Source organism: Pygoscelis adeliae, unplaced genomic scaffold (genome assembly GCF_000699105.1).
Source record: "Pygoscelis adeliae isolate BGI_AS28 unplaced genomic scaffold, ASM69910v1 Scaffold6, whole genome shotgun sequence".
Lineage (NCBI taxonomy): Eukaryota > Metazoa > Chordata > Aves > Sphenisciformes > Spheniscidae > Pygoscelis > Pygoscelis adeliae.
Window position 1 is genome coordinate 5,298,819 of NW_008825075.1, and position 27,580 is coordinate 5,326,398.

The window sequence follows — 27,580 nt, forward strand, 5'->3', positions numbered from 1 at the left end:
AACGAGTTCCTAACTGTTGGTCATGACAGATTTCTCAGGGATTATTACTTAATTAACAATAATTTGAAAGGGTGGTTCAGCTGAGATGAAGCATTCATTTATATGCTGTATCTAAACAATAACAGATCAAAAGAAAACGTAGCCTGCTAACATTTCTCTTGGTCCTTTGGCTTCATTTGTGTATGTCTGCCTGCCTGCCTGCCTACATAAAATATTATTTTTGCATCCCAGCTGCTTTTTTTGTGGGTCCATGTAACAGTAACTGGTTCCCCCTTGGATTGTTTTCTCATCATATGGTGTCTTCTGGGTCTATGCAGACGAGGATATTAATTAGAAACGCTAACTTGATCAGGAAAGTACCTCCCACACCCACTTTTCCATCCCCTCCACACCAGAATGGGGCAACTGTTTCCCCAACACATGCATTATTCATTCCCAGCCACCTCAACATGAAATGTTTGCTATTGTTCCCACCGTCCACCCATGTAGCTTATGTTCTCCCGGCATCCTTTCTAGTGAAAGGCGTCTGTATACCTCACCTCATGGATTACTGGACCCATTCACATACTGGTGCATCGGTTGAGAAAGAGGCTAGATCATCAGACAAAGAGTGTTCTGATCAATTTGGGATGACATCTTTTTTTTTTTTTTTCCCTGAAATTTGCCACATGCTATAATACAAACGAAACTATTCCTTTAGAGCGGGTTGTGTTAAAAAGAGGACAGAGCTGCTGAAGCGCCTGTTGCACATACTACCCAGAAGTGCACAAGAGAAAGGCAGTATGTAAACTGAGCTGCTGTAGCAAATGACAGGATAACAGAGAAGTGCAAACATAGTGAAAGGTATGTTGTAATGCTACTGTTTTTTTCTCAGTGGTATAAAGTATATTTTCTATATTGCTTCTTGCTGAATACAGTGGATTGCTCGAAAACAGGAAAGATTTAGAAAACATTGTATTTTTGTGTTGGTAAGAAACAAATGAATATGCTGTGTTCTCTAAGATGTGGACAATCTGTCTGAAACAGTGCTTCAGAAACAGGTAGCTGTCTGTTGCAGTCATTGGTATCCATATAAAAGGCTCAGGAATAATTCCATTATTTGCTCCCCGAGGTCTGTTCAAGGAGGCTGTACGTTTAAACCCATGCATTACTTGAGAGTGACAGTGACATGGACGTGTTATTCTTAAACAAGTTGTAAAACTCTTCTAATTGAAAAGTTGATATGCAAAATAGGCATTAGGCACATATATTTCTATTTGTGCTTTCAGAAAATTCCTGTTCAAAGAGCTAATCCGCATGTCTTGGCTGTCTAGTTGGCAGCTGGTACCTGGAAGTAGATCAGAATGGCACTTGTGCAGAGCCCGGACTTCTACAATGATCAAGATTGATTACAGTGACACAGAATTTCACTTTTATTTCAGTAGAGTTTTAAGATTTCTTTAGTTCGCACAACATCAAAGGTGTCCTTCTAAATAAATATCTGTGCAGTGCTCTATCTTAGGGCATATCTTATTATGTACGATATAATCAGATTGATATGGTATTGCATCAGAAACAGCACATGTTGTTTTGAAATGTGCCTTGTGGGAAAACAAAATGGGGGATATATAACAATATATGTGTTTTCTTTGAAGAGAAAGAAGAGTTACAGTGAAAGAAGCTCATGCTAATTAATAACATTGGACAGACACTACAGCTTTTCTTGAAATAGTGAATGAATGTTAAATCAGAAATCGAAAGTTTTATTGTCCTTGACATATTTCTTTCCAATTCACTGTTCACATTTTTCTAGTTTATTCAGTTCTTCATAGCAAAATGACTAGGAACTACTGCTACAGAGTCCATCCTCTGAAATTAATGGTGTGGGGGGATTATCATTAAAGAAAAAACTCCTGCATTTTTTAACGGGAGCTGTAGAGACAGGTGAATGCCTGTTAAAACCCTTCGCAAGCAGAGCAGTCTGGCTCCTGTGCACAGGGAAATGCTCGCTTTCCTCCTTCTGCCTCTGACACAGCACAAGGAGCAGTGATTATTTTGCTGCTCTGTCAGGGCCATCCCTCCAGTTTCCCAGCCAGCTACATTGCCCATGTGGTGGGATGGCACTATCACAGGGGGGCTGTGAGACCTCCCTGGGCCAGAGTGGGTAGGGACCTGCAGCCCTTGGGGCAGCTCCTGGAGTGGAAGGCTTTCCTCTGCCTGAATTTTAAGTGTACAAACTCCTCAGGGTGCCCAGCTTCTGCCCAGGGGAGCCACAAGGGGGTCTTTCATCTCCGTTTCCAAATGGCTGGAGAAGGGAGTAACCCAGGCACCCCCTGATTGCCCATGGCCATTTGTAGGCGCCTCTCAAAGCTGGGGTCCCAGGCACTGTCTCTGCCAACTGGGGCAGGTAGGAGATGCAGGTGGGCAGAGCGAGTGTAGTGGACAAACTGCAGGACAAGAGGAAGACCTTGTTCCAGCCTTGGCAGATGGTGCTTGAGGCTGCCTCTGTGCAGAACCAGGACAGCCCAGCCCTCCACATCCCCGTGTCACTCCGGCAGCCTGCAATGCTCTCCCTATATGAGTTTTGCAAGATACCACTTCCCTATTTAAATCCTCCTGAAAAATGCAACTGTTTGCTGGGTCTTCCCGAGTCAGTCCCATTCACTGGTCTATTACTCTGTCTTCGATATTTAACTAGAAATTAGCAGCAACTGACTTAATCAAATCTGATCATTTCTTCAGTGCATCTCAAACTGTGGACTTAAAGGTGGCTCATACCCCCCCTGCCTTAGAGCTGTCCAAGTACGTATGGACGTGAGCTGCATGTGTGTTGGGTTTGCCCTTCCTGGTATTATCAAATGATGCATATTCATGAGCATGACATATCTTCGAGGGAAAATGAACACCATGCTTTCCATATGTGTCATATTATATTGCATTATATTATATCACTTTATAGTATATTATATTAGATTATATTATACTATTTTATTTTAGGTCAGTGAAATATTGATTAAGAAACCCAGTCCCCTTATGTTATGCAAGTGGAGATCATTTTGACATTAAAAAGTAGAAAATTTCATTTAAGCTGTATTTTGCTTATTATCATGTGATTGGCAGGAAAAATATTTCTTGAAGGAAAGCTATTCTAGCGTCTGGAGAAGAGGTGATAGATTTTTGACAGGTAATACTATGAATTTATATTGCACTTCCATCCCAAGGAATGTCACAGTAATATAAATAGTATCCAAATAAAATTTTAGTTTCTTCAGACATATTTTGTGCCTGTAGTTATTCATTGTTGCTAATGAGACAATTAGTAGGCTAATGGGCATAAATGATATAATATAGGCATTTAACTCTGCCGTCTGAATGCCTAAGCTACATTTGTACCTACAAAGTATATAGTTAGGTGTTGTAATTTTTTTATGTGTCTTTTATGTGCCTCTGCAGAACTGCAGGTCATATCTTCATGCCTCTGTTCACCTGAATATTCTTACTGAAGTCAACTGCAAGGTGCAAATGACCAAAGCAAGCAAGATTTGCCTTGTGCAAAACCTGTACAAATCTAGAGACTAGGCCAGAAGCTTTTTCGGGAAAATTTGGTCTTATGCACATCGAAACAGGGAACTAGGGTTGTTTAGCCTGGAGAAAAGGAGGCTGAGGGGAGACCTCATTGCTCTCTACAACTACCTGAAAGGAGGTTGTAGCGAGGTGGGTGTCGGTCTCTTCTCCCAAGTAACTAGCGATAGGACAAGAGGAAATGGCCTCAAGTTGCGCCAGGGGAGGTTTAGATTGGATGTGAGGAAAAATTTCTTTACTGAAAGAGTGGTTAAACATTGGGACAGGCTGCCCAGGGAAGTGGTTGAGTCCCCATCCCTGGAAGTATTTAAAAGACGGGTAGATGAGGCGCTTAGGGACATGGTTTAGTGGGCATGGTGGTGTTGGGTTGACGGTTGGACTCGATGATCTTAGAGGTCTTTTCCAACCTTAATGATTCCATGATTCTATGAAACACTTAACTTCACATGGAAGCATGGCAAATCCAAGATTAAATGCAATAATGTGGAGCATTGCTCTAAGGCTGCATAGGTCAAAAGTGAGAGAATCAATGCCAGCTTTAAGTGGATTTAGACAAATAGAAAAGGGAGTTTACAGGACATGAAAAAGAACACTTCTACTCTTACAGTAAGTGTTGATCAATTTTTAAAAGGCAGAAATAGCTAGGGTCTCTTTTATATCTTAACAGACGAATGCAAAGAGGAGTGTCTTACTGTGCCCCATGACGTTGTAGAGCAAGCTATGATGGAGTCACAGGGGTTCAAACTTTGTTTTATTGAAAATATGTTGTACTTAATAGGAAGGGTCAGTTAATTATTTTTGCTTGGATACATAGACTGTGAACCTATACTCTGAGGCAGGAATCAATGAGAAAAGTGAGTAGGTAGTCCTTGTCTTCTCATATAGGGATTTGAAAGGTAATGGGGAATAATGGTCTTTTACAAAGCTGCAGGGAGCTTGGCCTAGTTAGCACTTTTGTATGCTAACTTAGACTTTAATAAAGTATCAATTAGCTCATACAGAAACAGAAGCCCCTTCTGAATGAATAGAACATTTTCTGATGGTCATTTTATGAAGTAAGGTGACAGTTCAGTGTGGTTAGGGAGATTACAGAGTGGTTTGCACTACGAAAGTCCTTGTGCTGGGATCAAGGGTACAGCCCTCTGCTTGAAGGGATAATCTAAAAGAACACCATTTAAGCATACAAGGCTCTGGATCTGATTTACCTGTCATGAAATTATTGCTGTTATAAAAGTGGGGACACACGAGGGCAATCAAAGTGCAGCTGGAGTGAATGCTTTATTCCCAGTTAGCCCCACAGTACGGCACTCACAGCCAAGCACCTTCTGATCATCTCTTTCCTGGAAAGACCAATTTCTTATGATGATCAAGAAAAGCATGTTTTTTCCTAATTATCATGAGAAGCACTGATCATTCTAGGGTTCATTTGGTATGTTCACATAAGCTTAAGAATATTATCCATGCCTGATAAGGTTTCTCTCTACTACTTAGTAAAACTGACTGGTTTATTTGAGTACTTACACAGTAGAGGCAATTCCCAGCATGTGTGGATTCAGCCTAACAGAGGAGGAGGGGAAGAGGTGAGAAGACCCAAATAAATGATAGAGGAAGACTAGACATAATGAGCACTCAAACCTTTTGATTTACATTATAAGAAGTTATTTTATATGCATTTCAGGGTTATAGAAATGTAGGACTTCTCTAAATTCCTTCTGTCTTTTGCTTCAGATACAAGATCAGAGGTCACCTAAACAACTTGCAATAGACTACTCTCTAGCCTTTTCTTAAAAGCTAAAAAAATTGAGATTTCATAGTTTCTATCAGTCACCTGTTCCAATACTTCAACCACCTTATCCTTAGAGGTTCGATTTGCTTGTAATCTAAATTCCACTTGCTTCAAATTAGGTTTATTGCACCTTCACCTGTCCCTGGAAACTAAGAAGAAAAGTAGATCACCACTCTTCCTATTATACCTGCTAGTATATATTACACTTTTTTAAAGTCCGCTTTTATGCCCTTCCCCAAATCTCATTTTTCCAGACTCAGAAAATACAATTTTTTTAACCTTTTCACAAGTCCTGTTTTTCCAGTCCTCTGCTCAAATTTCTTGCTGTCTTCCTGGCAGCAGTTTGGGAGTCTGTCCATATCTCCTTTAAGCTGTGATGCGCTGCCTTTCTGTGCTGCGGATGCCAGTAAAAGTGCTTCACATATGTGACACGAGCAACTTGCCCAACATCCGGTTGACACAGCACAGAGTGGCATTTTTCTCCTTTGCAACAACCCATGCATCAAAGTGTAGGCTCCTATTCAGTTTGTGGTCAGCTCGTTTCCTGCAATGCTGACTCCTAGGCCATTATTCACCTCTCTATGCCTGGGCATTTGATTTTGCCATTCCAAGACTTGTGCTTTCCACTTGTCCTTATTGAATTTTCTGGTATTGATTTCCTACCATTTCTCCAATTTATCAAGCCCATTTTGAATTCTAACTCCACCTTCCCAAGTGCTTACAATGTCTCCCAGCCTGATGTCATCCTCACATTTTGTAACTGTACTGCATCATCCAAACTGTTAGCGTAAACATTGAATAGTACTGGTCATGAAGCAAAATACTGCTAGATTTTTTAAAGAGACAAAATGATTCTTCAGTCAAAAGGAAGAAATCAAAACTCATGCTTCAGTGCATAAACCGATCACAAGGTCAGCAGGGAATTCTTCTCACCGTTTCCAGCATCTCACAACAGTACGGTCTTATTTTTTATGATTAACTAAAGATTATGTATCAAGCAGTATCACATTATTGACCTCAACAATGAGCACTGGTGCTTATTCCCACTGTTCTTTATTTTCCACTTCTCCTTCCCCTCTCTGAAACTTTAAATATAAAATATGTAATTATTCAAATTTCTCCCACAAAGAGAAAGAAACAAAATTACACCAAGGCTGGATTTTTCAGCTTCACCTGGAAGCAAAGTTTCCTTGAGCAACCATCTTTCAGGCAAATTATTTGTTTGCATGCATGTCTTCCAAGTCTCATACATTTTCCCAGCAACCCATAGCTCAATATCTCAGAAAAATACCACTTTTTTTCCTTTTCTTACAGTTTCTCTGGTTAGGTTTTCACTTCTGTCAGACCAGAAGCCCATTCCATTTCCACTTAGGAGGTACTATCTTTCCAGCTTATTGGTATAATCCTCTTTGCTGCTATTAATCACAGCTATTCCAATGTCAAGTTTCTTTTGTTGGAATTTCCTTCATTTCTGAACTATGACCTCCAAAGCATACTGAAAGGGAGTTTAACTATTTGGAAGTACCAGTTATTGGCAATTTCCAAAGGAAAAAATCTCAACATTACAGCAGACATCTGGTTTGGCAGGGCAATCCTGATATCTCAAAAAGGTACGGTGCAGAACTTGCTAATAAAAATGTAGATCCACAAGTAAGAAAGAATAGATTTAGCAGGTACGTAAGAAAAATCTTTTTGATGTAATGCACACACAGATGGGCTAACAGCAAAGCTGCAATCTCATTTGAGAAGTTCTTCTGCAATGTATTTTAATTTGCTTTCCTCTAACCCCTCCTGCATTTTCTGCATTTCCTTGCTCTCTTTTGATTGCATATTTGCAATTCTGTGTCTGAGTTCTTAAGAATTAAGAAAGGATCTTCAAACTATTTGAGGGATTACATGAAGTGACTACCTACAGTTGGAGAAATGGGCCTTGATGTCCCATGCAGTTGCTGTCAGTAGGGTCTTCCTGTGTTTATGTGCTGTGGTCAGGGTCATTAATTCTTCACACACTGGCTAATGTCTCCCTACCTAAAAAGAAGGTATGCTTAGATATTAAAGAGGCCCCAAATGACCTGCTGGTGACTACCAGTGAGGAACAGTGAATGGAAGCCATACCTTACTCTTAGGTAATCAGAGTTTGCACTGGTGTGCACCACTGAATCGCTAAGAAGGCTTTCAGCAGTGGGGTGGTCCCTGGGATTTACATATGGATAAAATTTTCCTATAAGGCTACTGACAAACAAGCGAAGAGGAGCAGAACTACAAAGCCTGGTTTATTATGGTTATGTCTTTTCCCCATAACTCTTCCTTCATGCACACAATAATTCCAGCTCCTTCCATCTCCCTTAGCATACCAGCTAAAACACCTCAGTTACTACTCTGGAACCGCATGCAAGGTGATCACTTGGCCAAAGAGATTGTATAACTGCCCATCCTTTCCTCAGTGGGGACGTTAATCTGGGTCTCTCTTCCCTACTGTACCTGCTAATTCCCAGGGAGCAGATAGAAATACAGTAATCCTTGGGGTCTCTATCTGTCTTTCACAATATTAATGGAATATCAGTGCAATTATATCACTGCATAAACTCATTTCCTTGGGAAATCAGACTCAAAACAGCTGCAAAAAATCCTCCCCTGTGAAGAAGGACAGCAACCAGATGGCTCACAGCAGATAATGGAAGGATGGGAATTTTGGCCAAGAATACCTCAGCTCCTACAAAAGCTGCTACTACATCACCATTACATATTGAATACTAAGACAGATGGAACACTGGGTTTTGGAGTCTCCTCTGAAAGAGTCACCTGTAACAAATTGCCAAGCCAAGAGTTTGCCAGCAAGACGAAAGCCTAAGAAATCTTTTATATTCTAGTAAATGCTAGTTCTTCTTAGCCATTAAGTAATACAGGCAGAGGAACTGCTTCATCTAGAATACTCACCTTCTGAAATGGGAGGGGGCTGGGAAAGCTGAGAACATGTCCCAGCAGTAGATTATGAAGAAGATGGAGAATAGATAATGGAGTCCTCATCATGAGGGGTATTGTTAGTGCATGTCACGTTAATAGAGGACAATTAGATAATGCCTCACATACACTCCCTGTGGAGACTGAAACAGTTGAGTTTGAAGACCAAAAGCTAGAGGCTGGCATGAAAAGCGTCTGAGGTTGTTTTTCAGGCTTTACGAACCTTATTCTTGCTGTATTAGAACAGTTCTGGGACAAATGAGGTCAGCACATCCTTATTCCTTCTTACTTTATTTTTTCAGCTTAAAAGTGTCCTGAGAAGGCCAGGCATTCATATTCTGTATGTCTAGAAACACCTTTGAAGCTAGGTGATAAGAACAAGGTATAGACTCTAACAGTTCAGATAGAGAAGAAGGCTGTAAGACTTCTGTTTCTTTTGCTGGTTTGATTTCATAGACAGCAGCTTGAAGTTGGCTTGAAAATGTTCATCCTGTTGGTAGTAGCATGTCTTCATGCTCAGACGAGGCAATCAGTGAGGTCAAGACAAGGTACAGATGCCAGTGTTGTACAGCTGAATCAATGTCAGACTCAAGAAATATTAATTAGAGCAAAGATTTTCACCTCTTAGAGCACCCATAGCTATTTTGTAGGTTAAAGACAATTCCTTCTCTATGAATACAGACACAATTTTAACAAAAAAAAAAAAAACACCAAACCAAACCAAAACAAACAAAACCACTATGTGCCAGTGAGTGCATACAATTATTATGAGACATGGCCAAATAATGTTTTCTGGTTGGAAAAAAAAAATTACCCATTCACTTCTTTGTCTTCAACAGCTGCTTTTGGAAGTGGGTTGTTTTGGGTCCATTTCTAATATGTCAAAACGCTGTATGAAAGGCCAAGTTAACCAGGAACACAGTCATAATGAAACTAGGAAGTTGTGTTCATCAGTGACAGCACATAGGTCCTTACCAATCATTATTTTTGATCTTCATGCATGGGAAGAAATATTACCTCTATCTGCTCCAGGCAGACAGCTGCTTCTCATATCTGTCTCCAGATAGGAGATAACACTTTTTCCATCTTTGGCATTTAGGGGGTATCAGAGAGCCTTGTCGTCTATCCAGCAGCCATGGGATAAGAAAGAGTCCAGTTTTCACTGCTACGTGAAAATATGTCATATTCTGGGGACTAGCATACCCGAAATGCAATGTTTAGTAGCTAAAGAACATGATTTGCTAGCATAGCCACCATGCAGCACAGACAGGAACACCTCAGGTTCAAAATGCATTTCAGGTGTGCAACAGGAATGGGTTTTATCCCATTGCAGGGGAATGGCAGATCAGGCAAGGCATCTGCTCAGGATCTGGAAGAGGGGAGGGGTATGGGCAGAAGGAAGCAAATGAAAAACAGAGGGAAGACATTAGTACATTTTTCTCAAAGAGGATTGTAACAGTTGTGAGTAGTTCCTGTTCGGGGCATAAGTACTCCACGGCCTAGCACAGCAGGCTGCATCCCTGAGCTTTATCCCTGCTGGCCTCTCAGCTTGCAGAGCTTAGGTGGTCACAGCAGTATTCACCATCTCATCTTCTCATTGCCTTTGCAGAAACCCTGGTTCTCTGACAGGCACCAGCACTTCACCCCACACCTGACCCATTCTTCTCCTTCTTCCTTTTTTATAGCATAGGAAATTTCACCCTTCCCACCTAGCCCTCTCATTCTTGGCAGGAAACTACAGATTTTGCCTATGCTGCTTAGAAGCCTTGAGACAGGTCTGAGCAAAGGCTCCTGGTACAGCTGCAAAGCAAGCAAGAAAGGTCACGCTGTGGGGGAGAGGAGGGAGTTTTCATTTTAAAAAAAAAGATATGTGCGTGAGAGGGTTATCACAGCTTACATGAACATCAAGTCACAATTTAGAGTCACTTTTACAGTTTTTTTTCTTGACAGGGTGGCAAAAGTAGTCAGAAGACTGTGAGAACTAAAAGGACTTTTTCCTTAATAACAAAAGCTTAGTTAGTATGATTTTCATATGTATTATATATTTTTGCACATCCTTGATTGGATAGGGTTTGTTTTATCTGGCATTTATTTGGACTTTCCAATGTATTTGCAATGCCTTGCTTAGTTCCTATTGAGGCTGACTTCAGCAGAGTTAGTTAGACCAGCATGGAGATTTTGAAACCCTTTTGTCCTTCCCTCCTGCTCTTTTACAGTAGTACTTACAGTACCTCACACTGCGTAAAAGCTGGGGATCAAATCCTTCCCTGATGTAAGTTATCAACATCATTTTCTTTGGAAATGTTTACTTTGTGATTGTGTTTCATTCTTTTTGATCTTTTTATGCACCTATAACCATAGGGCTGGGATTCATATGATGGGATTCCCTGTGTCATTCTGTGGGATTTTTTGCTCTGCAGGTACTCTGTAGCTTTGAAGGACTTCAGATCTTGAGTAAAATGAGTTCACTGATGTGTCCCAGGAGAGATTGTTGACTGGTCTGTAGATGTAATTTTATGACAGTGGATTGTATTCTGAGTTAAAGTTTATGCACCATATGGTATGTTGTCAAGTTTCATTGTATTTATGAAGATCTCAATAAAATGAAGTAAAAATAAAAACACATGTTCAGGTCCAGTCTATTTTCAAGAACAGTAACAAATGCCTGTAGATTTTTCCTTTTAATTTAAACCTGCCCAGTAAGTATAACAGTAGGTAATAATAACAGTAGGACTAGCCTGGGCCAGAGATAAAACATGAAGTTCTGGAAGTAGTACAAAAACATTTAGGACTATAATCAGACAGCTTGTTTAGAGGTACCTAACTTAGGTACTGCAAGCATTAGGATTTCTAAAACGATTGCATAAGTTGCTTACGAGATTTTAGATCCTGGCGCGGTGGAGCCTCCATCCCTGGAGGCTGGTGTTAGGCACCTATTGTGGGTGGTCTGCCTCATGCAGAATACAGTCTACTCTTTCTTACAGGACTGGTGCTCCTGTGGGGTTATTGTAAAGGCAATTTATGACAAAGCTGTGAGCAACTAAGGGTACAGGAAACCTAAGAAGTAATCTGTGAAAACATAAAAGAATAATCCATTTAATGGGGAGTAAAAAACTGCGCAATACTCACACCCCCACCTTGGGTTTAAAATATCACAAGAAATTTAAGAAACAAAGTAAATAGCTCACTTGGAGAATTCTTTTCACTCAAATTTAATTTCTTCCTACTATGTTCATTACTGAGTTGTTTGGTTTCTTTTGGCAAAATAGTGAGGGAAAACTCTTTCAATGTGTCATTAAACACAGAAATAATTTTCCATTAACATATTCCTAGTGCAGTGTATGTGCTGCTAAGAAGCATTTACATATATTAGAAATATCACATGTCTTTGTGTATTTATGTACAGAGAAAGTGGAGGAGGGAATTTAAAAGTGATTGCCTCTTCTTCCCCACTTTCTCAGTGTAATATGTCTCCTGCAAATGAACTGCCTCTGCTCAGGCAATGTGCCTGCATGGGGTCCACTAAGGTCTGTAGTATTTTACATGAGTGCTGGGTGCACACAGCAAAAATCCATTGGAAGGACCAGGCATAAAAGATGTAAGCATGTAATTAATTTTATGAATGCAAATAGTCCACTGACTTTCTGGGAGACCAGCTACTCAACATGACAAATACACTAAGCACGTGTATAAACCTTTTCAAGTCTGAGCTTTTTGACTGCAAAATCCTTGGCGTTTATTTAAATATGTATTGAGCACAATACATTTCAATCCCAGTGGAACTCTCTGGATGTCCATATGGTCATCCAAACTATTAATATTTTTATCCTTTATTTGGAAGTGTTGTTCTCTTCAGAATTAACAAGATAAATGGGTCACTTGCGAGAAATGCTAGAATTTGGTTCTGACAGATATTTCTTTTTCCTTTTCATCTTTGCCCAGAACCAGATATTCAGTTAAGAATAGTTTAATTACAGTTCAAATATGTGTTGGGGGAGGTCTTTAAAATTGGAGCATGAAGAGTAGCTCACACTTGGAATACGCTGACTTTAATTCATAATAGGCTAAAAGAGAAATTTGTATTTGCAATGCTGGAAAGTGCATTATTGTGACTCTCGTGTATAACAATTACGTAGTTCCTTTGTACCATGCATAGACCACCAGTTGCACAGAGTTCAATCAGATCTTCACGGGTCTTTATGAAACCAAAAGCCATATTTGTAACTGTCGAGTGACAAGAAAAAGGATTTTCAGCAATGTCTGCAAGGCAAGAACAGGGCAAGTAACCTAAACAACAGAGCTGGTAATCAAATACTCAAAGTAAAGACTCCAGGCAGGACCTTAGCAGCTGCCTGCCTCTGCTTTCCCTTCCTGTTGCATAGCAGAGGCAGTGCTGGGTTCCCTCAAATCATGTTGAGGGGTGATAGGAGGCCCTTCTCCACATTTACTTGCCAGCAAAATACAGGTTGTCAATAATGTCCCCCTGACTTTGCTGAGAAAAACTTGCTGTTGACAACACAGAATCATAGAATCATGGAATCATCGAATCATAGAATAGTTTGGGTTGGAAGGGACTTTCAAAGGTCATCTAGTCCAACCCCCCCGCAGTGAGCAGGGACGTCTTCAACTAGATCAGGTTGCTCAGAGCCCCGTCCAACCTGACCTTGAATATTTCCAGGGATGGGGCATCCACCACCTCTCTGGGCAACCTGTGCCAGTGTTTCACCACCCTCAGCATAAAAAATTTCTTCCTTATATCTAGTCTGAATCTACCCTCTTTTAGTTTAAAACCATTACACCTTGTCCTAGGCCATTAGCATGGCCTAAACAGGCCCTGCTAAAAAGTTTGCCCCCATCTTTCTTATAAGCCCCCTTTAAGTACTGAAAGGCCGCAATAACATCTCCCTGAAGCCTTCTCTTCTCTAGGCTGAACAACCCCAACTCTCTCAGCCTTTCTTCAGAGGAGAGGTGTTCCATCCCCCTGATCATTTTTGTGACCCTCCTCTGGACCCACTCCAACAGGTCCGTGTCTTTCTTATGCTGAAGGCTCCAGAGCTGGACACAGTACTGCAGGTGGGGTCTCACCAGAGCAGAAGGAGAGAAGCAGAATCACCTCCCTCAACCTGCTGGCCATGCTCCTTTTGATGCAGCCCAGGGTACGGTTGGCCTTCCGGGCTGTGAACCCACATTGCTGGCTCATGTCCAGAGCAACGTGGATGCACCTTGTGTGAAGAGGACTTCAGTCTCTTTTCCTCAGTGTAAATGTATATTGGCTCGTGGGCACTAAGGACTCGTGGGACAGAGAGAGGCAAGCACTGCACACACAGCTCTTGGACTCCTTTGACTGTGGGTATCCAGCAAGCTGACCCTCGTCCCTACCTCTCACAACAGTTATCAGTTTCTTCATGAAGTGACAGACACACAGAGATTACTGTGGTCCTTCTGGGCTTATACCGCTTAGATAAATCCCCATTCTTTGGCTTTGCAGACAATAAACCCTAGCACATTACGTAGCCAATGTCTAAACAACCAGCAGTTCTGTACATTGCTCTGCTTAGAAGAGATTTAACGTGCTTACAGTTTGTCCTTTCTTTGTTGTATCTATTGAGCCTTAGGTTGTAAACTTTTCAAGGTAAAGGACCTGTTAGTTGTTTGTTATACTTCACAACTGTATAGACTAGCAGCACTGTGTAGTCATATTCCTTTTGGGCTTTATACTTGGAAACATTATTTTGTGTAGAAACTAGTCTAAGATAGATAGTTATTTTGTCTTTACTTCCCCTGTGGACATCCAGGCTTAAGCTCCCTTTTTCAGATTTCAGCCAACTTTTGGAGTAAATTCTGAATTTCTGTTTCAGTAGATCTCTAAGTGTACCCAGTCCTCCAATTGTACCAGCTTGGATGCTGGGGAATTTTCAAACACTCTTCTTCTCTGTTGAAAACATTGCGTTGTCTCAGTCTTCACTTCAAAATATTATCATGCAACTCTTTAAAAGATTTTTTAAATCTTTCAAGAATTTCAATTAGAAATATTTGACAGACATCTCCTGCTACATTTTATTTCCACAGGATAAAACAATTAATTAAGCCTAAAGACTTAAGTGTAGAACAGCAGTAAAATAAAGTGTGAACTACTTGCTTAAGCCTCAGAGCCTCATACACATTTCCCAATGAGTCTGTCCTGAAAAGAGAAAGAAGAGTTCTTAAAAAGAACAGCAAAAATACTAGGCCCACAGAAGATGTATGGAGTGTTTTCACAGAGTAACTTGAGTGCAACACCACATCATTAAACTCAGCAAAATGGTGAAGGAAAGGTTTGCTACAATCCATAGCCTGGAGTGAGGTCACCAACTAAACTGACTTCATGACAACAGAAGATCCTAGACTGATGAGAAAGTGTCCTCTGATAGAGGTCAGCATTCCTCTGCCTAAATGGGTCTTTCAGGCTTGTGGAGGAAAAAATGCATTAGCTTGACTTGCTTGGATATATCACACAATAGCATGTGACCATCAGCACTGTGAAACCTTTTGTGGGTTATAAAATTATTAACTGACCATTCAAATTCTAGAAATGTTGCATTTGTAGCAGCAATCAGCTCCTCAGAGAGGAGGCAGAAGGGTGTGAAACCTGAATTCAAGAAACAGGGAGGTTGAAAGAATAATTAAAATTAGAAATAACTTGGAGCTGCTAGAAATTATATTCAAGGTTTGCAGTATAGCAATAATATCTGTATTTATGTAGACATGTGTGCGTGCACGTGTATGTAATGACAATAACATAGTTTCCAAACAGAAAGACGGTTGCCAAAAAGTGTTCACCAGCTATTATAATTTTCCAGAGAGAACTGTTTTTAAATATTCTCCAAGGACTTCTGGTCATAAATATTTCTAAAGAGTATGCACTTAACTCACGCCAATCAATACCATAAAGCAACACTACAGCTAATTTAGCAAAGTAGAGAACTCTTACTTATTGACTAAACCCTGACGATTCTTGTATCTAAGGCTGCAGTTCTGCAGCTTATATAGTAATAGCATTCCTAGTTTCAGAAGGTGTGCATCCTGATATTATATTTTTATATAGAAGATTAAATATTTTATAGCATATTTGCCTATTGAGGAAACTCTTTTACCTTGGGGAAAAAAACATCCTCCTATGAATTTCCTTTAACTTTACAGGAGACTGCCACTCTCAGAACTAGGAGCTCTCTTGGACATTTCAAAGGACTACACACAGGACCTAATTTCTTCTCAAGGGACCTACGATACTGTGTTTTGACTTTTAAGTCAGCCCTAGTACACGGATGTGGACTTCAGGTAGAATGAGCAATGCAAAGAACTTGCTTGGACTTGGCGTCTCCTTGTATTTTTGGGGACTGATGGACCTTACTACAACTGTGCTGTCAGGAAGTGCCAGGCCCCTCACTGAAGGGCAAGAAGACAACCTGTCAGACAAGCTGCATCAGCGTATGAAGCGGAGCTGGGTGTGGAACCAGTTCTTCGTTCTGGAGGAGTACACGGGAACTGACCCTCTCTACGTCGGGAAGGTAAGACCCGCAGCAGGAGGATATCTGGCAGATACACACCTGTGTATCTGCGGACCGTGGTGAAACACAGGAAGTTTCCCTAAATGCCTTTACCTTCTTTCTGGCAGTGAATTTATTCACATTAATTTCACTTCTGCTCCCAATAGCTTTTGACCAGTGTCACTTTTGTTTGGGAAGAATTTCTGTTTCAAGGGGCTGTCAATATATTTGCCTATTTCAAAGAGATCTGCTGCACCAATCACCATCTGTAACTGAGTTAGTGTTAGAAAATCTGCAGTGATCTTCCCAGGGACTCCTACAATGTCAAGGCAAAACAAGGTTATATTGACATACAAGGATTAGGAAAGGAAGGAAAAGTTTGTGATCATGCTTCTCTGTCTGTGATCAAGTCAGCTGGAAGCTGAAATTCAGAGTCAAATTAAATAGCCAGTTTCTCTTGAAAACTGACATTTCAATTTTTGTTTTCTGCAAATCTCTAGGGTTAGAGTATCTTCTTGCTTACAACAGCTTGACCGCAGGTTAATTCTGTGGATTACAGAGAAGTTGCTCCAGATCTAGACGGGTAGAGGGACAGCTCATTAAATCCAACCATGGACGGTCCTATTTCTGGACCCCTTATACTCCAAGAACCTACACATGAGTACAGATAAGTGTAAAATGGATCCCTAAGCTCACCCCAACTATTTGGTAGTATTTTACATTCACTTTTCTGTAGCCCCTTGAGGAACAAGCTGATGGAAATCAGACCAGTGATGTCTGCCATCACAATCTGCCTCACTATAACCATCCTCTTTTTTCTGTTTTCTGACTGTTTTTAAAGACTCTGAATTGTTTAAAGTATTGACCCTGTTATTCAAAGGGTTATAGTCAGCACTAAGTTTGCTTCTAGTCTACACCAAGGTGACAAGTCTGGAAAAAGTGGGGAGGGGGAGAGGTGATGTGCTTAAGTGTTTGAACAATACAATTAAGATTTTACATGCCTAGAATATCAGATACCTCTGTGATGACTGCAGACTACATATAGGTGGATATGAAAAATTAAGAACTAAGAAAGGATGTCAGAAAACAATTCCTTCAGATTTCATTGCTTATTTTTACATGAGCAAGGCTCCTTCTTTCCTTCCAAGCTATCCATCTGCAGAAAGGAAAAAAAAAAAAAGAATCACATATCCAGAGGCCCATTTTGGACTTGTATTTATCATTCTACAACCCCATAGAGCTAAACTGTGCCCTCAGTCACACCAGTATAAATCAAAATAAATGCACGGGCTTCAAAAGACCTCCTCCTGATTTATCCCTGTGTGACTGACAGCAAGATGTGCTCTCCTTCCTCCCACAGCAATGGCATTATTAGTGATTGCCGCCAAATGAGACCTCATTAGTCTTCATTCATCTCTGCACCTAGCTTTTCAGCTCTTGATATCTCTATTGATTAAAGAAATTAATATTTGGTTTCATGCAATTCCCAGCTTTGGAACAAGGGCCAGACGTATTATTTCATATACTCAGTTTCATCTGAAGCAACTCCAGACTTGCACTGTGAGCTGAATTTCAGCTAAAACAAGCACTGGAAGAAAGCAACTCAACTTTGTTTTAGACTTGGTTGTGTCATTAGGAGCACAAAAACTTGGCGCGGTCGGCAGTGCTCTTGAGCTTGCTGCCGCTCAGCTCCACTGAACGGGGGAAAGCAGAGACGGCTCTTCATGGTCTGTGTCCACCACAGAAAGGCCCAAGCTGCCATGAATGAGCTCTCTCCAGGACTGCCTACGCCACGGCTGTGTTAGCATAGGGGTGCGCAAGGGCTAATTAGCTCCCACTGTTAACAGGGCCAATTAGCCCCATGCACTGCTGAGCTGACATGGCTGGATCGCTCTGAAGGCCTCCTAGCTCTGCACTGCTCTGTGTAGACCAGACACCAGGGAACTCTGCTGCCAGAATGGGCCTCTATGGGTCAAACATTTCACCTCCCGTCCCTGAACTGGGTGCAAAGCAGCCAGCCAAGCAGCGGGATGAATGCAGTGGGGGCTGCCATGAGGGAAAGTCTTCCCCTCGGCTCATACAGCCAAAGGCACAGGCTCTCAGAAGAAGCTGCAGCCCACCCGATTCATCGCCCTGCCTGCGTTCATGCTGCCTGTGTCTTAGGGATCCTTAGGAAAGGGGTCAGCAGGGCTGAATGAATTGTCCTGGCAGGCCAGAAATTTTTCAGCCTGAGTGACCCCAGGCTGACTCAGAAATAGCTCTGGAAGGGCTTGCACAGAGCAGGGCAGAGGTGCAGAAGGACTCCCAGCCTACTGCCTGCTGCTAGAACCAGCCCTCCAAACAGCCCTGGGTCCCACGCCTGGCCAGGCAGAGCCTCCTTTAACTGATACCACCCACGACACCCTGAAACATCATGCTAGCCAGGCCTTGCTTTTATCCATATGCTCTCTCCAAGCCTGTGTCAGAAGGAGAAAGAGCACACAGCATAGATCCAGTTGTATTTACTTTAACGGCTTCCCATAAGAGAGGGGCTTTTCTGATGTTCTTGTACAGCTGTTTCTGGCTAGCTGTGTATGACTGGAGCAACCCAAAAAGCACCTTGACTTGAACCATGGGTCCAGGCTTGCCTAATATGATTTTCAAGGCTGCTATGAAAAATGTACTTTCCTACGTAACTGTAAGGCAAGGGGCAAAATATCTTCTGGACAGGGAAATGAAAAGAAACTCCCTGAGGTGAAGTCAGTACAATTTTTGCTTTTCTCCAGCACTCATGATCCTAATTTAAAGTATTTTAGCTTCAGAGGGTTCCTGGTCCTGTCACAGATAAATATGAGGCTTCAACTTTCCTAGAGGTACCCATTATTGGCTAATAGGATGAACTAGGGAAACCAAAGCCCCCACATTTGCTGCAGCAGGTATCTTCCACATTCATCCAGCAGCCTGAACTGGGGACAGATTTCATCACTCTGCCGTGTTGGAGACTCCCTAACCCTGTTTCAAAGGAAAGAGGCATTTGAACCACAGCAGCTGAATGAGTGAATAAAATGCATCCTTTCTACAGACTATCACTGCAGATCAACCCAACTCACTCAGACATCCTCACAAAAATCCCCTGCAGGTGCTACCTCCCTGGAGGCAGAGAAAGGAAAGCATGTTGAGGATGGAGTCACAGCCCGGTTAGCAGAGCTGCACAAGTCCTTCCCTGAGATGGCCCCACCAGCACCACTCTCTTCCACGTGCCCTTTGCCAGAAATGTGTCATTCAGACGCAGATATAGCCTCCTTAATCTTTTCTACTATCCTCATCAAAAGAAACAACCCAGGTTGACACAGTTAAGAATTTCTCAGGAGTTACTGGCTTCATTCCTCCCACAGTCCATTCTTTAATATAGAGGAGAAAGTACAAATTAATTCCTTCTGCTTCAGTGTGAGCCATGTGGCAGCACAATTTATTGCACCACCCATAAAACAGAGCCAACTGAAATCTGGATCACCTTTCCAACACAGTGTCTTCTACATACACCCCAAACTGCAGCATCCTGATATTGGGTTTGTCATTGCAATGGTATGAGCTTCAGTCCCTTCAGACACCAAATTCTTTCAGGTTTATTGCAGTCTAGAAATATTAAGTCTTTTATGCTCTTTTTTGCTTTGTCTAGAATGAGCAGGTTACACAAGAAGCGGCAAAAGTGCTGCTAGCATTTCTTACTGCCTAGTCTTGGTTGAGACCCAATGCTTTTAACAGATCACAGTTAGACAGAGATCCTCTTGTACTCCCAAATTCTTATTAGCGTGCCATGTTCATTCCTTGTTTGCTCCCTACACAGCTACATTCATTCCAAATAGGGCTTTGGACAGAAGGTGTAATTTAACTTCTGAGTTTCATTCAGTATCTTCTTCTAAGTCTTCTGAAGTTTCCAGAACACCTTCTGCTATTTTAAAAGATGCTTTCTTTCTTCTTTTTCTTCTTTTTCTTCTTTTTCTTTTTTTCTTCTTCTTTTTCTTTTTCTTTTTCTTTTTCTTTTCTTTTTCTTTTTCTTTTTCTTTTTCTTTTTCTTTTTCTTTTTCTTTTTCTTTCTTTTTCTTTTTCTTTTTTCTTTTTTCTTTCTTTTTTCTTTTTCTTCTTTTCTTCTTTTTCTTTTTTCATTTTTCTTTTTCCTTTTCTTTTTCATTTTCAATTGTCTTTGCCTCTGCCTCTTTCTTTTATTTTTTTTTTTCCTTTGCCTTTTCTTTGACTTTGAATTTGACTTTGATTACTTCTTTCTTTTTCTTTCCCTTTTCCTATTTAATGAGGATTTGTTGATGTTCCAAAACACATTTTCTTCCATCAGGCCTAGCTCTAATTCCCCAAACAGGTCTAACATCTGTATCTGCCTCAGCAGCTGCATTCTCTCACTGATGCATTGACGCACTAAAACAAATGCCCAAGATGTAACTTAGTGGTTCTGAATGAACTCGAAAAGCTATAGTAGTGTCCTCCTTCTGGAAGCATCCTGTTTACTAGCCCCTACAGTGATAATCTCTGAGTTATGGGTGTTTAGGGTAAATAATGATAACCACTGTCTTTTTTTAAATTAATCACAAGATGGTGTTTCCTGAGGATACGCCAGTTTGCAGTCCTGGCACCTGCATGTGAATTAATACACATGGCAGTCATCTAAATGTAATTGTTTGCCACTGCCAAATTTTTCTGGGCTTGTTCTTCCTCCATTTAGCTGATACATCACCTGAGAGCTGCCAGCTCTGAAGGAGCTGATGTCTCTCAGATGCAGTAGCCACTGCAGAGACCAGTGGCAAAGCGATGAAATGAAATATCAATGACCCGACACGGCGGTTGTCACAATCTGCACCTTTAGCTCTTCCAGCCACTTTGCAGTGCTGCTGCGGCAGACGGATACCTGCCATTAACACTCGTTGTCCCAGCAGTCGTTAAGAGTCGATGGGCCACCTACATACAGACCTGTCTGCAGGGTGGGATGTGCCATAGAAAACCATATAGATCCCACCTCAGCTGAAATCACTCTTACCCTAAAATCAGGAGTAGGCCCAAATTTTGTGTAGGTCATGTGCTGCTCTCTGAGAGGCTAGTAAGGAAAACAACCTCCAGAGAATGAGCATTTTCCAACCAGACCCTTCCCTGAGGGAAATGGTCTTTCAGCTCCCAAATCGAAGGGACCGTGTGCCCTAAAACAGCTGAAGAGCTGGTCCACTGGCATTAGAAATGTTTAGGTCAGATAAGCCAATTTGTCCACATCCCTATAAAACTTTTTCCTAGTGATGTTATTGTATAGTTTCAGTGTGTTTTTAAACAGCTCAGAAATGAGATTTCTTCTTTGTTTCTTGAGAGAATAGCCTGTCATCAAATGCATCAAGTTTGACTGCTGCTTTTCCACACAAATTACCCATTTCTATTTTTATTCTTTCTTCAAATCCTACCAATCCTGTGTTCATATATTCAGTTTATTATTCCAAGATTTTTCTCTCCAGTACAAATATTTACCTATGTTTGGCCCCATCCTCTGCAATTATTCCCATATGTCCTTTGAGCTCACCAAAGCATTAAACACAACTTAATTCTGACCATATTTCTTGAGATAATTAGCTCATACCTGCATTTTAAAATGTGCTTAACTGAATCCAGCCCACTTTGATCACGTTTTTTTTTATTATTTATCTATTCTTTATTCATCTCTCAAAATGATAATCACACTGGAAAATGATATTCACACCTGAACCGTTCTTGAAAATCCCATTTTGATTATTGCACCTCAAGTCTATTGCCTTCCTGTCTTTTGGGGCTGAACCAGTACCATCTCTGGGCATTGGTCTTTATGCTCTATTCCTCAAAAGCATGGAAGTATGAGCATACTGTTAAGCATCTTCATAGTGTGAGTGAAATTAAGTGATTTGTTTGTCTTTTGATAGTCATTCCAGTATTTCATGGGAACCAGGTGTTTAACAGAATGGTAGTCCCCAGGATGATTTGTGTCTCTGTTTTAGATGATAATTAGCACTGCATTTACTTTTCTTCTGTTCTGTCGCATTCACAGCTATCTGTGGCTGCTCAGAACTAATTAGCAGTCATGCAATAAATCTGTTTGCTAATTCCCTAGAAAATCTGGGATGCCTCTCATCTCTGTAGCCTGCCATGGACACAATCAAATGTTCCTCACTGCTTACCTTTCCTACTGCTCAGCAATAATTCTTTCCTGAAGATGTAAGGATCCAGCCTAATTTTTATTGCTAAAATTTTTCATGGAAACAAAAATTAAAAGATTTCTGAATCATGACAGTTACTGAGTAGCTCTCCCACCCTGATTTCCCCTTGAGCCCAAACAGATTTGCCTTATCTGTCCCAACATTATGCTACCCCTAGAATATCTGATTCCTCTTAAGCCATGTGAGCAAGCACAGTGTGTGGCTTTGCTGACCTCACCTTATCCCAAGCCTGGCAGTGAGTCCTTCTCAACAGCCATTGCAACCAGGCAAAAGATAGTTATTGTGTTGAGTGAGATTTCAAAAAGGCACAGAGGCTGTTCCTGTTTGGGTGTCTCTGCCTTTTGTTCTGGCACAGCTGTGGGTGCAGAAATGGGAAGACAGGAGAGGGGGTTTAATTGCAACTCTGTGATACAGACTGTACTGAGTATTTGCCTCTTTCAGCAAAACAAGTTCATTAAAACCAGCTTGTGAGTCCCAACAGTGAGACCAAAATGCTCAGGATGCTCACGTGCCTAGTGTTTCTCAGCAACTGCTTGCCCAGTTCGTGGTCTAATTGAACCCTGTTCCCTTCCGCAGCTCCACTCGGACATGGACAGGGGCGATGGTTCAATCAAATACATCCTCTCGGGAGAGGGAGCTGGCATTGTGTTTACAATTGATGATACCACAGGGGACATTCATGCCATTCAGCGACTGGACCGGGAAGAAAGGTCACAGTACACCCTGAGGGCGCAGGCTCTGGACAGGCAAACGGGCCGGCCGATGGAACCAGAGTCGGAGTTCATCATCAAAATCCAAGACATCAATGACAATGAACCCAAGTTCCTGGATGGACCATACATAGCCTCTGTTCCGGAAATGTCACCTGTGGGTAAGGCAGATTTTGTGAAGTCTCTTCCCCCTATAAGCAAATTGGAGATGGTCACTAAAACATAAATTCCCTGACTCCTCAGACTCAGCTTTTGCCTCTTGCACAGGAGCTGCAGGGCGGGAGAGCTTCCCCCGGGGTGCCTGACTGCCACAGAAGAGGGGTAGCAGGCTTAACACCACCATCAGCTGGGCCCCCTGAAAGAAAACATGCCAAGGGAAGCAGGAGAGCTGAAAAAAGTTGTAATTTGAACATGCCGTCCTCAGACAATTTGCAGTAACGTACTGCCCCTTCTCCCCTGCCATCAGATCGTAGCAACAGTAATGACCATTAGACATCCGTTACCATCCAGAAAATAACACAATTTTAGCAACCTATTCTAGTTCTTACTGAGAGCTGAAACACTGTCCAGGAGCCCTTGAAATCATGGAGACATGACAACAATTATTAGCAGCTTTGCTCCTTCTAATCCGTGTAAGCCTGCGCTAAACACAGTTCCGTGGATCCCAAAGTTCTGGTACCGTTTGCTCTCCACTTCTAGAGAGTGGGATCATGTCAAAGACAGTCCTGTTCTTGCAATGCAGCCGGAAGACAAACAGCAGCCTTCCTATCTACACAAGTCAGGAGAAACCATTTCCATATAACAAATGCAATAGTCATATAAAATACTGTTTTTCTGGAATTTTTTCTTTCTTTTGGAGATGCTTTTTTTTTTTTGGCTCTGTGACGTCATTACAGAGATAATACCATATAAATCACATGTCCTGAAGTTACAGATATGCTTCAACTTCTCATTCTTCAATATTACGTTGACATAAAGCTAGAGATAAGCATCAAATACAAAAGTTCCATTCAGAAATAACGTTTCTTAATGGTAACGGCTAGCTTGAATTGGGATTTATTTTCCAGTGCATATCTAGTAACAATGGATTTGTTTCTAACACAAAACATTATGTAGAAGGCTAGATACATTCATAAACACATTGTCTGACATTTTAAGGAGTCAAAACTCACATATATTTCAAACAGTTATGCCTTACCTTCTCCTTGTTCTTGATAAATTACGTCCCCTGCAAGCCATTATTAGCTTCAGAGGAAGCAGACCTTGAAAACCAATTGAAGAAAAGAAATATATATGCAACTGAGCGGGTTCCAAAAGGCACTTCAGCAGGGTATAATCTCTAGGCCATGCAATGTAAACTGCAATCCCACAGAGAGATTATCTCAGAGATACATGCCCTCACACTCACTATTTGTGTACAATTTCCATCCCTTAGTCAACTTACAGCATCCATGGGCCCACTGCAGCGGTTTGTGATTTATGTCAGAATAGCTCTGGATCTTATTTGAGCTGCCTTTAAATAACATTGAAAATCAAGAAAAAGGGGAAAAGAAGCAAGCAATATATAACTACCAGCTCTCTGCAAACCATAACGAAGTACTGTTAGATCAGCAATTCTGTAACTGCGGTCCATAGAGCACTTGCTCTTTTATACCTTTTTATAGACGTATGATGAATTTATGCCTATTAATTCCTTTAGTGCTAATGAGATACAAGTATGAGCAATAAGTACCAGCACTATGAGCATGAAATGAAGAAGTTCGGTGTGGGAAAGGTCTTGTTAGGCATTTCAATTTATTTTGAACTGTATACTTTTCATGCCAGCTCTTTATCCCACAAGGTCTTACCTGATGGGTTTTTTTGTCAGGCACCTCTGTTATCCAGGTGACAGCGACAGATGCTGATGACCCAACCTATGGGAACAGCGCAAGAGTAGTGTACAGTATTCTCCAAGGACAACCATATTTCTCTGTGGACTCTCGGACAGGTATGTTATTTCATCGGGGAATGAGGCAGCGTGAAAACCAAAAGAAAAAGTTTCAAGCAGAAAGAAAAGGCAGTGCATCATGACTGTGGTCAGAGAAACATATTTCTATGGCTTGGAGCCAAGATAGAGCAGCACTGCGCGAGGGTTAAAGCAAGGCTGTGGTAATGAGCTCCAGAAGAAGGACCTGCTTTCTGCAGTGACATTTTCATCTGAATGACCATATTCTGCAGCACAGGAGCTGGGTGGGTTCGGTGCTGTAAATATTCTTGTTGGCTTCTATCGTTGCAACAATGTCTTCTGCCGATCTAGTTGGTAACAAGGCTTAGTGGGAAAAAAGCAATCTATGAACCAGCCAGGACTGGAAAGCGCAGGCTAAAGGATGCAGTTATCTGCAGTAGTTTTACCTAAGGGTGTTCTTGTTAATAACCTTAAATTTATCTATAGGACACCCTCTCTGTTTTGCTTGCTTTCTCTCTCTCTTTTTCTGTGTATATCCAAGGTTTATATGCAAAAGAGGAATCTGACAGGTTTTGACAGTTTCTAAAGGGCATCTGTAGGGCTAAGGTCAGAAACTCATGAGACAATAGTCACCGCTGAGCCCTAGGGGACAAAATAGAAAAAAACACTGCATAATCCGCTTCTGAAAGTTAGCAGTTTATGGAGTGGGTGCTCTGCCCAAAGACAAACTTGTATGTGACATTATTTCCTCAGCTCTTTACAATATAAATAAAACAGTAACGTTCATTTTGTAATCAGGTTATTAACCACAGACAAATAAGGGCATAATCATAGATTTGCTAGCTACTGAATGTTTTCTAAGAAAGCAAAGCAGCAATACTCAGGGTCAGATCCAGTACAAATTTAACCGCTAGAGTGCAACTTAGACAGTAGATAGGCCCTTAAGTCCAAAACCATGTACTTGATAGGTATTTAACCCAGAAAAGGTCTTTTTCTCCACTTACAAATTTCCCAGTCACTTAGACCTGCATCTCTGGACATGTCCAGAGCTGGCTCAGCCTTTACAAGTGGGCAACGGGGCACCCGTTTAGGCTAATCACAGTTGTGAGCCAGAAACCGTTTCCCCATCACAGGCACAGGACTCTAACTGGCTTCCCCAGTGCAAACCCACCCACAGGTAACCCACAAAATGCGATTGCAGCTCTCACATTCTTCTGAAACAGAGCTAGAGCATAAACGATCACTAGCTTCTTTATATTGATGGGTAGTGACTAAAGGACCCAGTAGTGGTGCTTTAATTTCAGTACACTCCTCTGCTAGAAGCATTTGGGGTCCTTATCCTTCACCTCCTGACACAGCCTCTTGGTTCCAGAAGCATGCTGCTGTTCCTGTTCTGTCACTGGCCTCACAGGTGTTGAACGAATGTATATGTGAAGGTACAACTTCAAAGGAAACCTGAGAGCCTCCTCCTCCCTTTTTCCAGAATACTTTTACAGCCTGTCCATGACCATATTCCCCTGGAAGGTAAAAAATGTGGATTTAAGTCCCCTCAGGTGGAGTAGGCAAATGCCCCTGAGTCTCCCACTTCCCAAGAAACCATCTGGCTGTTACAGAAATGAAAGGACATTACCTCTGCTCTTTACTACTTTTTTTAAGACAGTGAACCTCACTCAGTTTGGTGGAAGAAATGGTACCAGCACCTTTATTTTGGAAGATCTGAGGATCGGAGCCTTTCCCATAGCCCTAAGGAACGGTTTAAGACTCATCGCCATCCTCAGCATTTCCTTGCTGACCAGTTGTGTGCAGCAGCATCAGAGGCTCCCTGCTCAGCATGGCTGATCCTCTGGGTCCCATTTGGGGGAGCATGAACCCCGACCGGCTCTGAGTCCCGGTGTCCTGGACTGACCCTCCTCTAGGGACCAGAGGCCCCAAACATAGGCATGGCTGAGCCTGACTTTTAGGCACTGATGTCTTTTTTTTTACATCTAGCTTGTTCTGTAGCAAGGACAAGCCAAGAGTGGAAATTCCCTACAAAGTATTTGTATATGGAGAAAATACTTCCCAAAATGCTAAGCATTTTCATATCTTATTTATACCTATGAGCGTTGAGGAGCTACAGCACTTCACGGGAGTCACTCAGCTTTGCAGGACGAGACTCTTAAGGACTCCATGTAGCAAGATTAAAATAGCACACTGTGAATTGCTCAGTACTGGTCACTATTTCTTCCCTTCTACATACAGTGATAATTGCCAATGCAATATCTTTTTACTGCTTTTTTATTAAACCCATACATTGTCTTTCTGCTAAAAATAAAGACTAAATGCAGATCACTCAAGTTAATAGTGTCCTGCTGTGCAAGTACTGCATGTTGAGCCATGCGACCAAGATAGTGCCTGGGGCTGACACACATTTGCCCCCACGCAGGAGGGCACCCCAAATGTGCCACAGCCCACGTCTAGCAAGGGCCGTTAGTGCCCTAGAAAGTGTCCCCTGTCAGTACATCCCCTGGGCTGCATCACCAGCCACTGCTCCCCTCCTGCTCCGGGACCCTCGTGGGGCCGAGCCGCCTGTTGAGCAGTCGTGCCAGGCAGGCGCGTTGCAAAGGAGCAAGCTGCTGCCAGGCTGTGGGCAAGGAGGTGCTGAAGGCGTGAGGAATGGGTCACGCTGGGAGGACTGGGGGTTTGACAGCTCTGAAACGGAGGCCTACGCGCCTCCGTCCCAGCAGACGGACACGGGGAAGGGCAGGATTCAGTGGGGGCAGCCGGGTGAAAAGGAAAGGAGTGCGTTCACCGGCAGACCCGACGCCCAAGGAAGAAGAAAGAGGAGCATCCAAACCCTGAGGCAGACACCCGGCAAGCTCGGGTGAGGCGAG

General features: G+C 41.9%; 1 protein-coding gene across 1 annotated transcript in view; it reads left to right on the plus strand.

Annotated features, from left to right (window-relative positions):
• Positions 1–700: 700 nt before the first annotated feature.
• CDH20 (cadherin 20, type 2) overlaps positions 701–27,580 on the plus strand; it is a 52,868-nt gene continuing 25,988 nt past the window's right edge. Inside the window, exons 1-4 of the mRNA XM_009326686.1 lie at positions 701–843; positions 15,488–15,855; positions 22,629–22,923; positions 24,630–24,749. Of these exons, the coding sequence (XP_009324961.1) occupies positions 15,613–15,855; positions 22,629–22,923; positions 24,630–24,749 (658 nt within the window). The 5' untranslated portion in view covers positions 701–843; positions 15,488–15,612. The remainder of the gene's footprint in view (positions 844–15,487; positions 15,856–22,628; positions 22,924–24,629; positions 24,750–27,580) is intronic.